The sequence below is a fragment of the Epinephelus fuscoguttatus genome, linkage group LG16 (genome assembly GCF_011397635.1).
Source record: "Epinephelus fuscoguttatus linkage group LG16, E.fuscoguttatus.final_Chr_v1".
NCBI classification, from domain to species: Eukaryota; Metazoa; Chordata; class Actinopteri; order Perciformes; family Serranidae; genus Epinephelus; species Epinephelus fuscoguttatus.
This window is the reverse complement of record NC_064767.1, coordinates 32,705,226-32,717,293: the sequence shown is the minus strand read 5'-3', so window position 1 is coordinate 32,717,293 and position 12,068 is coordinate 32,705,226. Positions and strand designations below refer to the sequence as shown.

The window sequence follows — 12,068 nt, the reverse complement described above, 5'->3', positions numbered from 1 at the left end:
GACACATACATCTCACCCTTTGGTATGGGAAAGAAAGACATGGAGAATGAATGGAGAAAAAGTAGAAACAGAAGGGCAAAGTAACAGGAAGAGAGGATACCAAGGAGGAAATTTTTAAAAGGAGACACAGGAAGCAGAGAAACACAGAGACAGAGAGGAAATAGATGAAGTTGGAGCTGAAGGGACAAACGCAGAAACAGTGCAGGGGACATCTGGGGAGGCTCCACACATGGCAGCCATGACAGGAAAGCAAACTAAATTCACTCTCCTCCTGAAATCTCCACTAAGCCTTTAAGAGGCCCTCCTCCTCCTCCTCCCCATCCTTTGCCTTCATCCCACAGCAGACCTCCCTGCAGTCCAGACCACTATCAAACCATAAGTGAGGAAGAAAACGGTGCAGTTTTCATTCTTTGTGTTGACCCCTCGGTCCCGGCTCTTACCGCTCCGCACCCCCTGCTCCCACACCGACCCCGTCAGTGGCGTTCAATAAAAGGCTGGGGAAACTCCCTCTCCCCTTTTCCTCTGCGTGTGTTGATATTACCGGCAGACTGTTTGGTTGTGTTTGTCAGAGTGTGATGACAGAACTAAACACTGGTATTTACCCTGCGATAACCGCCTTGTCTGGACAGGCTCTGTGTGGAAACTGGGTGTGTGGGGCCGATGGAGAATGTGTGTGTGAGAGTGTGTGTGTGTGTGTGTGTGTGTGTGTGTGTGTGTGTGTGTGTGTGTGTGTGTGTGTGTGTGTGTGTGTGTGTGTGAGTGTGTGCTGAGGCTTGATGCTCCATATCTATAATCTCTGTGTGGGTGTGCAAATATACATGTTATGATAACCGCTTTGCTAATTGCATTTTACATTTTCTCTTTGTTGAGTGAAAACCTCTCAAGTCCAATGTGATGACTTTGTGTTTTAAGCCGAATTAAAGGATTATGAACTCATTAATAAACTGAGAGTGAATGGTTGTAAATGCAAATACAGTACAAGGCTGATTTTATTAGTTCTGGAAAGATACGATTTACAAGATATGGGTTTATCGTCCAATAAAAGCAAATGATGAGTATCATCCGGTGGTGTGACTGAATGCACCACATAATAAAAAATGTCACGGGTATGTCTCCATATTTTAGAATGGCTATAAAGACTCGCACAATTACATAACTGTTTTCTTAAGCAGGGGGAGGGTGATGTTAATATTAGTTTCCAGATCATTAACACAGCATGTCTTATTAATGATATGTTATGTTATTCAAAAAACATACTGAGAACATAAACATGTTCAATACAGTGATTAAACTAATTATATTGTGCTTTGTAAACCAAAGTCCTAACAGTAGATACAATATGTTAAAGTTAATGATGCTCTGTAGAGCTCGATGCAGGCACGATGAAAATCAAATTTCACAATATTTTTGACGAAATACTTTTATATCCATTTTGCAACAATACTGCAGTGTTGACTTTTGGTGTTTTCACAAAATCTGACACAATAGGATTTTTGACAAATAATCAGCAATAATGTGGATATAAAGACTAAGTGTGTAAAGGTACATAACAGAACAGCTATAACAGGACAAAATATTACGATATCCAAAATCTAACATGGTATCTAGTCTGATAAAATATCAATATAGCGACCAGCTCTAATGTTCAGTTTATGTTGAGATTTTCAGGAATGTATAAATTCAGTTACATGTTTATTATTGGTGTTATTGTTAGAAGTGCTCTAGTATTGGACTATATTCCTCCCTGTTTACATACATAAAGGGGGCAGAATATTAGAAACACCTCTGAATATAATCCTATCCACTACAACACCACCACTAACTATGACCTCAATGACAAAACAGAGTTTAACATAAACCACCCCCAGCTTATCATTATCTTTAATATTATTATTTTGCAATCAATAAAAAATTAATTCTAAATGTCAGAAAAAAAGGTCATCATGAGTTCCCAGCTGAGGGGGGTCCTCTTCACAGCCCAAATATTCAGTTTACAATAATACAAAACAGCAGAAAGCAACAAATAATCATATTGTGTGGGGGTTCAGGGTTTGATTCCACCTGAGGCTCCCATCACTACATAAACACTTGTGGCTGTTTAAGCGATGTATGATTACAGCCCCCACTGAATGTTAGGGCATATGTTATGTATATATATGAGTGCATCGGTTGATGTTGATGTGTGTGTGGGTGCAGACCTGCAGCAGAGTCCCGTGGATGTGGTTGTGTTGGATTTTGGGTCCGGGCTCTACAGGAAGCTCCTGCAGTAACATGTGGACAGTGGATGGGATCTGGGTGACCAGCACAAAGGGGACAAGGGCCCGAGCTGCCATTTCTCTGGTCCGATACACTGCAGAGCGTCCGCATCTGCAGAACACACATACACATACACACATACACACACACCAGCAACATTAGTGCCATAGAAAGTTATTAACATCATGGAAAGCTGCAATGTTATCATAATCTTTCCGTCGTACATTACGTAACATTGTATGTTTGAGTTCATGGAGGAAGTTATAAAGTTCCTTATTATCATAGGTCATGGGGTTGTTGCTGGAACTGTTGAGTTTAATTTATTCCACAACTTTGTTATGAAACATTATTTCATTACTGTGTATTATCAGCATTATTTTAAACTCCAGCCACATTAGGTCATAGATAAATTCTCGAGTTAGCAATGTTGACCTATGACTTCTTTAATTTGGACAGATGGTTGCTATTTTTGAGCATACATTATGTAACATCTTCATCTTTCTCCCTCTTTGTCTCCCTCTCCCACTGCAGAGGCATACTGTAGGATCAGAACTGTGAAAATAGCATGAGAGGGGGTAGTATTTCTATGATCAGAACCTAAACAGGACGGCAGATGACTGATAAATTTTGAATCAAACATTTTCAAATCATATCTATTAAGAAAACAATGTATTCAGTGGTGTTTGTTTTACTACAGACTTCTCTCTCCCTCTTCTTCTTTTTCTCACACAGTCATTTACAGTATCCACTGCTGACGGTGAATGTGACCAGTTACCCTGAGTGCAGGCTAAAATTAACCTTGTTTACAAGCTGATAGTCTTTCCTTATCCAATGTCATAACACTGCCATAGCTGACATGAGGGAAGGACATGACCAAGTCCTGAATGAGATGAGACGAGGAGGGAGGATGACGGATCTCAGGGGTCAGAGCTAGTTACTGCTATTGAAAGAAAGGGGCAATCTTAATAAACTGTTATTTATATTTGCAAACAGCTCAAAATCAAATCCTCAAATAACCTGACCTCCATTACAGCCATCACTGTACAGCTGTACTCCTTAATGATTTTCCCAGTCTTATCCTTGCAGCACCTGCTGTAAATATCCTTTAGACACGGCAGAGCGCCACCGATGTATAGCTGTACGCCTCCTTTTCCATGGCCTTGCAGTCCTGTACAGTGCCGTATTTGTACCAGGCTGTGATGTTCCCCATCAGGATGCTCTTGATGGTGCATGAGCAGAAATTCCTCAGTATATCAGGGGATACCCAGAATTTCCTCAAGCGTCTGAGGTGAAACAGTCTCTGCGTCGCCTGTCTTACCACCGAGTTAGCGTGCAGCGCCCAGGCCAGGCTGTCAGTGATGCAGACACCAAGGCTCAATATCATTTCAGTTACACAGGGTAGTGGCTGAATACTATCTTTATGTAATGGCACAGCCCTTTAAGTCATTAGTAGGTGTTGATAGTGTTCATATGAACAGATACAACTATGGCAATGATGGTAGTATCACTATGACATTTGTCAAGTTACCTGATGGGGCTGGAAAAGCACGGACGCTAGCGATTTGTTCACAACTTAAGCTTTACACAATTAATTGGACACACAAGACATCAAATACAAAAGAATGCTGCTTCATTACCAGGGCACTAGTAGAGGTACTTCGCTGCTGCACTTAACTTAAATTCCGAATGTCATATGCCGTCAAAGCGGGGGAATGTGGGGCTGTCAAGCACAAATCAGCAATACCAATGTTACGTCAGCTAGCTAGCTAGTTAGCTACCAAAACATCAGCGTACTGTTGGAGATTTTTTTGTTGTTGAGGTAGTTATAAAGCCATTGGAGCTGAAGGACCATTTTTCATTAAAACAACATTAAACTAGGATAATACAATGCTTACTATAATTTCAAACCTTTAGTAGTAGAGAAAATACATTTGTGGGTTTCTTTTGTTGCCCATGACTTCTCCCAACACTCCCTTTGAAATGTGCCTCTGAATAGCCTCTGTCTGGATTGCTATAGAGCACTTGGCCCTACCCTTCTTTGCCAAGACGAATCAGAACTTCCTACCTCTAGATGTGAACATGAAAAATGGAGGGGTAGGTGCTAAGTGGTAGTGGCAAGGGGGTGAATTGGGATTACGCCCAAGGTACTTGGAGCTGTTCACTAGAGGGCTGCATTGGGACTGGGTCCCGCCAGGTCCCATTATGGCCAAGTGATTAATTTGTTAAATTCATTCGTTTCATCTTCAGTATGCCTGCATCCAGTGCGCCTTCAGAGCGGGCCTTGAGTGTCTGTGGGCGCATCTTGGAAGAGAGACGCATGGGATTGGGACCGCAATCGGTCAGCAACAATCTCTTCCTCTACAGCAATATTATGGCCAAGTGATTCATTTGTTAAATTCATTCATTTCATTCATTAACTTTGTTTATTTTATGTTATTTGTTAGTGTTATTTGAGCCACTCACAGCCTACTCTCGTTGCTATTTGTTAATTACATAAAGAGGCGTGATGATGCCGGTGTTATTGAGCATAGGCTGCCTAAGTTTGAATGTTTTTATTCTTATTTTTTTCAAACAGACTACCTGCAACATCTGGCTAATAATTTTAAAACTGCTGTTTTTCATGTTGTTTATCATATTGTATTTTTTGCAAAGCAGTCTATTTTTATGTGCTGTGTAATGGTGCAAAGTTTTTGATAAAATGAAGTTATAGGCTATTTAAATTTATTGTGTAGTGTTGTCTATCTGCTGATTGTGTTCTCATTAATGTTTCTTATTCAGGTCTCTCTTAGAAAAGAGACCTTAACCTCAATCACTGAGTGATTATATAAAGGTAGAAAAATAAATAAAATACAGAGGAGGAGAATAGAATATGAAACAGCCTTTATTTCATCAAAAACTAAATGAAAACAACGAAATAGGAGCACTATTCCTGACCAGTGCATCAAAAGACATGCAGGCCAGGGAAACGAAACAAACAACCCCACGAATCTCTTTATTAATAGCCTATAAAATGACGAGTTTTGCGGGTGCGGGCGGGAGTGGACACACACATTGTGGGAGCGGGTGGGAGTATAACACACACGTTGCGGTTGCAGGCGGTAATGGTCAGAAATTCAGCGGGAGCAGGATGAAGAAAACAGTCCCGCGCAGGGCTCTACTGTTCACCTTCTCCACCATGGGCCCATTGATATTAAGGGGCGAAGATCCTTTCCTACATCTTCTCAAATTCCACTATCAGTTCCTTAGTTTTGCTGACATACAGAAGCAGGTCCTTGTTATTGTTATCTTTGATCAGGCCCACCACAGCTGTGTCCTCGGCAAACTTGATGATGGCGATTAAGTCATGGCTACATAGTGTACGGAGAGAACTGCACGGGGCTCAAAACACAGCCCTGAGGTGTTCCAGTGTTAAGGAGTTCAATGTAGTTTTCAGATGAACGTACATGGAAACCATCTGGGAGGAAAACTTTTCTTTTTCAAATCAGTTTGTTATTTGTTTTTTTTTTTCTGTTCACTATAAATCTGAATTGGTTGCCTATACGAATTACACATCAAAAAGGCATGCAGGGGAAAAAACAACCCAGAGACTAAATATCAGAGACGGTCATATATTTGTGCCAAACATAATGCTTGTGTGGACTGGCCTTTAGACCGTCTACGGTGTAAAAGAACATACTGTACACTCAAGGAATATGCACTGCCTGAAAGCCTCAATTTAATTAACTGCAACAAACTTATTCAATGTACTGTATGCTTGAACAGTCACATAGGGGCACAGCCAAGGACACACTCACAAACACTTGTACACAACAAAAGTCAAAGGAGGACGGGATCTGTGATGGCCTGAAACCTGGCTGTGGAGGCCAAACAAGCAGCTCAGCTCCACTGTGGGAAATTCAACAGAAGGTTCCAGAGAAAAACGGATAAATCACTACAACGGTATGCTTACAAGATGAGATGGAAGCTTGCTTTTGGTTTTGGTTTTGGTATGAGACAGGGTCAGATACGTTAGTAGACACAAACACATGGCTGTGTACAATCTGTGTGAGGAAGACAAACAAGCCAAGAAGTGCTTGCAAATAATTATGGACATGGCTTTAATTTTTTGTGAGCTCTGAAGATAATTTCTCAAAAATCTACTGCTGGTCTGACAGAGACAGGAAAAGACAAGAGGCTTGAAATCAATATGGACTTTGACAAAGAGAGGACTGTTTAGAGCAACAAGTCAACTGTCAACAAATGCTTTTCCACCTGCTGTTAGCATGCCTATGTTTCTCACACACACCACACACACACACACACACACCCACCTATGGCCAGACAACCTAAGACCCTGTATAAAACACAGACAACAGTTTGCATTCCTGAGCTCCGCACGCTTGTACATGTGAATTTATGTGCACAAGCGTTCTCTCCCACAGTGACACACACACACACACACACACACACACACACACACACACACACACACACATAGCATGTCTAATGATCAAAATCTCTGTCCATTCTTCACTTTCCACCCCTCCCAGCCCCCATTTGGGGCCCATATGTTAACTATCTGTGCTAATTTGTCCCATTGAAACACTTTTGCAAAAGGAAATGACAGTTTGGAAGGGTGTAATTTTAGAAACAGGGCCGTCCCCTGTGGGGTCATAGTCAGACTGTTGACTGGCATGGTTAAGGCTCATCTGGGCCTCATTTTAGAGAACTGGGAAAATAATTTCCACCACAAAGACAGTACAATACTGGCTAAACAGGCCCAAGCATCACAATTGTCGCAAAAAATATTAGGAATTGAGGCAGCGACATAATCAAAATAATTTTTTGCTTAATTCATTCATATGAACAAGATGTAGCTGTTTTAACACTATCATTATTTTACTTTGTTTGACACTTTTCTCTTAGCTCTAGGGCTGTATGGATTGTTTTGGCGTGAGCTGCTAAGTGTTGGGAGAATATCAGCCACAGAGGTGTCTGCCTCCTCTCATAATCATGGAAGTAGATGGCACTTTTTTCTTTGTACCAAACTACACCGTCCAACCATAACACCACACAGAATGAAAACGTGCATCTACTCATGGACAAGAGGCTCCTTCTCATGACAGGATGAGATGTAAACATTAATGACTTCCTCCTCAGCTATGCTGTATATTAGCTAGCTCAGTGGTGCTAGGTGAGCTAACAGTAGATGCACACTTCCTTCTGTGTAGTGATACGGTTGGCAGGTGGTTGAAAGAACACAGTGTGTACATGAAACTGTTCACAACAAGGCTGTGGATTATCTTGAGCAACCAGGTCATGATTTCTGGAGACATTGCTGTTTAGTTTTTCAATGTTTTTTTTTTTTTTTTGTGGCAATTTGAGCACCACAAGCACTACAGTGCACTACAATCTAGTTCCATTTTATTGGAGAGAAGGCAGACATCTTGATGGCCAATATCTCCAACAATAAGCAACTCACAGCAAAAAAAATCTAGACTGATAAATAGCACTACATGTAAGAGGAAAAATCTGTATTTTTAATTTTGAGGTGTTTCATTCAGTGTCAAACCAGTATGTGTAAAATTTGAAAATGTCTTTGGCGCCCCTGGTGGCAGTTTAAAAAAAGACACTGTGGCATTAAACTGCACTTCTTGTATCTTCTAATAATACCCCGCTAAAGCTGAGCTACTGGTAGTATTTCTGAGTGCTGATGGACCTAGATTAACACATAAGTACCGAAACTATTTACATTTTGAAATTTGATCGTGGAACAAATAATTTTTCACAGTCTATGTCCAAACAAAATGATAATAATGTGAGCACTGAGGGAGAATATATGGCATCTCTGCTGGGAAGGAAATGACAGTGGTCCTTTTTGAAGCCTCACTGTGGTTTATGGGCATTACCGTGCCCTTTCAAGAGAAATGAGATATGAGTCAGTGAGGACGAGAAAGGAAAGGAAGGGAGTGAGGCACAGAGAGCAAGGAGAGATGCCTGGACTGGATATCACAGGACATAAATCACTATCTCAGCACTCTGAGGCTTGAGCATTAAAGCAGAGAGAGGACGAGGGAGAGAGAAATGAAAGAAGCTGAAAGAGAGACACTGGAGGAGATAAGACAAACTGTAAAGACGTCGAGGGTTGGAATGAAGCATCCATTAATTATTGGAATAAATGTGTCTGCTCGTCATCATCCTCCCACTCTTTGTCGTCACCCCCATCATTCTTTTCGTCATTATCCAGGCAGGTGTGACGCATGCAGAGGCTAGGCAGCGAAGAATGTCAAAAATCTTGCGGGGGATGTTAAGATAAAATGCTGTGTGGTGTGATGGAGGGATATGCAGGAAGAATTATTAGGCTTGATGCGCCGTCCTGTCAACAGAAGAGGAGCCAAGCTACATTTGATCCCTGAAGGTGGCGGGTCAGATCATATGAGGAGAGGGAAGAGGAGGCCGGGTGACAGTCGTTGCCCTCATCAGACACGTCCGCACACGCCTGGTGAAGATGAGTTGGGGGATGGGGGACTTGGTGAAGAGAAACATGGCTGGAGCCAAAGAAGTTTGAGCTGGGCTATATTTAACATTTCCAACATGTGGGCTTCATTTGGGTGGATGTGTGAGCAGCATACCTTCTCTGACAGGGAGAGTCAGCCAGAAAGTCAGCACTCAGGCTATCGACCAGTCAACTGCACCAATTACAGATGGATTTTTAAAAGGATTTACTTAAATATTTCACTAAATTACTGATTTGTTAAAATAAGAAGTCTGGTAAATCAGTTCATCAGTAGCTAGGAGTAACTGATTTGGAAGGAAATTATCTGTTTTTTAGGCAAATTGTTCATGTTCAAAGTCCCTCTGTGACCCCACTTTACTTTCCATTTGTCTCCTTCTGACCAAAATGTTGTTAAGGTAAACAGAGCAAACAAATGGTGTCTCACTGAGAGTGGCGCTTTCTAGGCATGTTATTATGATTAAAGGTCCAGTGTGTCGGATTTAAGGGGATATACTGGCAAAAATAGTATAACAGGTGTGTTTCCTCTAGTGTATAATCAAATGAAAATAAGAATCATTGTGTTTTCGTAACCTGAGAATGGGCCGTTTATATCTACATAGAGAGCAGGTCCTCATCCACGGAGGTCATCATGGTGAACTGCTATGTTTCTACAGTAGCCCAGAAGAGACAAACCAAACACTGGCTCTAGATAGGGCTATTTTGCATTTCCTCATTGGCCCCTCTGCGATGAGCAGTGTCAGAAAAACAGGAGGTTTTTTTTTTCTTTTGCGTGAAATTGCTTTATTCAGCATTTTTACTAGTATAAATCATCTAGTCTGTTTATTTGGGAGAGGGAGAGACCTGCGGATAGCTCTGCTCCTGGTAAAAACCTCCTGAACGATGAACACTGAAGGAATCCTAACCAGGAGACGTTTCAGCTGGTTGCAAACTGCAGTCCTCACTGCTAGATGCCAACTACATACCCCTAAATCTAACAGACTGCTCTTTTAAGGAAAATAAGAGATTCTCCAGTTTTAATTAACAGCATCACAAAAGGTTACACATGGATATATTAGTGCACTGTTCCTCTGGGAAGCTTTCAAGATCACTAATGATAACAATAATATCTGTTTATACATATTTTGTAGTTAATATCTAAAACCCTAACTCAAAAAAAGTTGGGACGCTATATTAAAAGTAAATAAAAACAGAATGTAATGATTTGCAAATCCTTTTTGACCAATATTCAATTAAATACAGCATAAAGACAAGATATTCAATGTTCAAACTGATAATATCAAAATAGGACATGCTCCTGGATCAACATCCCACATTGTATTCCTGGATCAACACTGCAACAACCATTCACAGTCCTCTGACATCATCGGTGTGGTGCTCCTTAACTTTTGTTTTCAAAGTTTCTTTGTGCCTCTTCGAAACTAAGTTTTCCAAGCTGAAGTAAGTACAATTTAACAAAATTTTTACAAGCTACTGCTGGATTATCGAGTAATATTGCTAACGAAGTTGGCCATGCTAACAAGTAAACTTGCCAATAGGCTAGAATTTTAGCGAGTTAGCTTGCTAAGAGGTACACCACGCTAACGAGTAAGCTTGCCAACAGGCGAGGTTGCTGTCAACTCAAAAAGATTAAGGGTAATATTATTTTCAGTTGTAAATACCTGCTTTTACCGGCTTAGCAAGCTAACTTGCTAACCCTACAGCAGCTCAAAATGATTTTGTTTAATTGTACTAACTGCAATTTGGAAAACTAGCTTAGTTCTAAAGAAGCACAGAGGCAGCACACTCATGATGTCAGAGGACTGTGATTGGTTGACTGTAATGTTGGTCCAGGAAACAATGTGGGATGTTGATCCAGGAGTGTGTCCTACTTGGCAAAATTATATTGTGCGAAAATTTGTTCCAGTTCTGGCTTGATATTGGCACAACAATTTTATGACAAATTGCATATTTTTTCCAAAAAAAGGGTCCCGTGATGGTCCACCAGAAGGGGAGGGACTTTGCTTTTCTATCCAAGCAGATGTCTTAGTAAAGTTAGTCTTTTTAGTTTAAAGTTCCCCATTCTCGGAACCATCGGCTGAATTCGGCGTTTGACTTCCGGCAGACAGCGATACAGCCTCTGGGGCCAGACCCGCGATTTTTTGGCATTCCGGTTTGTTTTGGTGGAGGAGGCGAATTTCCGTTTCCGACTTCCGTTTATATATAAGTAAATATGCTGAACCATTGCAATGCATTCAGAGTTTGCAGTGACGCCAATTGTGTCCCGCCTTGTTAGTTCTCTGCACGGACCGTTTAACCTGGCAACAACTGCAGCTGGCTCAAACGTGATTGATCAATATCACGCGGACTACAAACAGCCTACAACCGGAAACCAGGGCTCTTCCGCTCTTCTTCCGGAGGCAAGCTCTCCGGGGTTTGCCTACAGACTCTACATTCACTGAATGTTAAGTCTGTATATAGAGACTAAAAGTTCCCTTATTGTGTTTCCCCTGGCAGCATTTCCTTGCTGAGCTGCAGTGGAGAGGGTAACAATAGGAACAAATTTCAGACTAAATGGACTGTAACTTTGACAGATACCCACATGAACTTTGGAATGTGTGTTTGTTTGAAGCGAGAACTGTGGATTTTGTCTTCCATCATTTACACTGAAAAGGCATAAGATATGGATGTTTTACTGGCCAGTAAAAACAGGAGGAATGGTTACAGCAAGTGCAGCTATTATTACTGTTTGTATGGACACAATTAAAAAAAAAAGAAACTATCCTTCAAAGGTTGCCAAAGTGATTACAATTCATCCTGCAGTAATGGACACATGGATGAACAAATACCCACACAAGTGCTGTTATCTAAACCGTCAGTAGAGCATTCCAATCTCAAGGTCTTAACCCAACCCCCCGCTCCTCCCAAAGACACACACAGACACACAAACTCAGAGACACAACCACATACACATACCTCTGATGAACAGCACACTCCAATCTCTCCAGCTGAAAGAATTCTGCATTTATCACAATAACCTTGTTTGAACCTACAAAACCCTAAACCACATAAAAGCTTGTCTGAACATATAGTGTGATATGTTTGACATTTGGGGGAGGGTGTTCCCTCTGATACATATTGAGTGGAAGCCCAGTTCTGTTCACCTGAGAGCATGAGTTGCACTGGGAGCATATGAGGTCGATCATATTATCTCCTTGAGCTCCAACTACGCCAGCTTTCCATCCACAAAATATCTCCAGCTGTGTTTGTTGGCATGCCAGGTGATAAAAGCAACATCTCTAAAAGTCTCTAAAAGGTATTTTTTGCAAAAGTACTTTCA

The 12,068-nt window shown here is 41.2% G+C and overlaps 2 protein-coding genes across 2 annotated transcripts in view; both read right to left on the bottom strand.

Moving 5' to 3' along the window:
• epcam (epithelial cell adhesion molecule) overlaps positions 1 to 12,068 on the bottom strand; it is a 215,520-nt gene that overhangs the window by 108,349 nt on the left and 95,103 nt on the right. The gene's annotated exons all lie outside the window — the stretch shown is intronic.
• thada (THADA armadillo repeat containing) overlaps positions 1 to 12,068 on the bottom strand; it is a 123,038-nt gene that overhangs the window by 59,664 nt on the left and 51,306 nt on the right. The window contains exon 29 of the mRNA XM_049601325.1: positions 2,199 to 2,367. Coding sequence (XP_049457282.1) covers positions 2,199 to 2,367 — 169 coding nt within the window. The remainder of the gene's footprint in view (positions 1 to 2,198; positions 2,368 to 12,068) is intronic.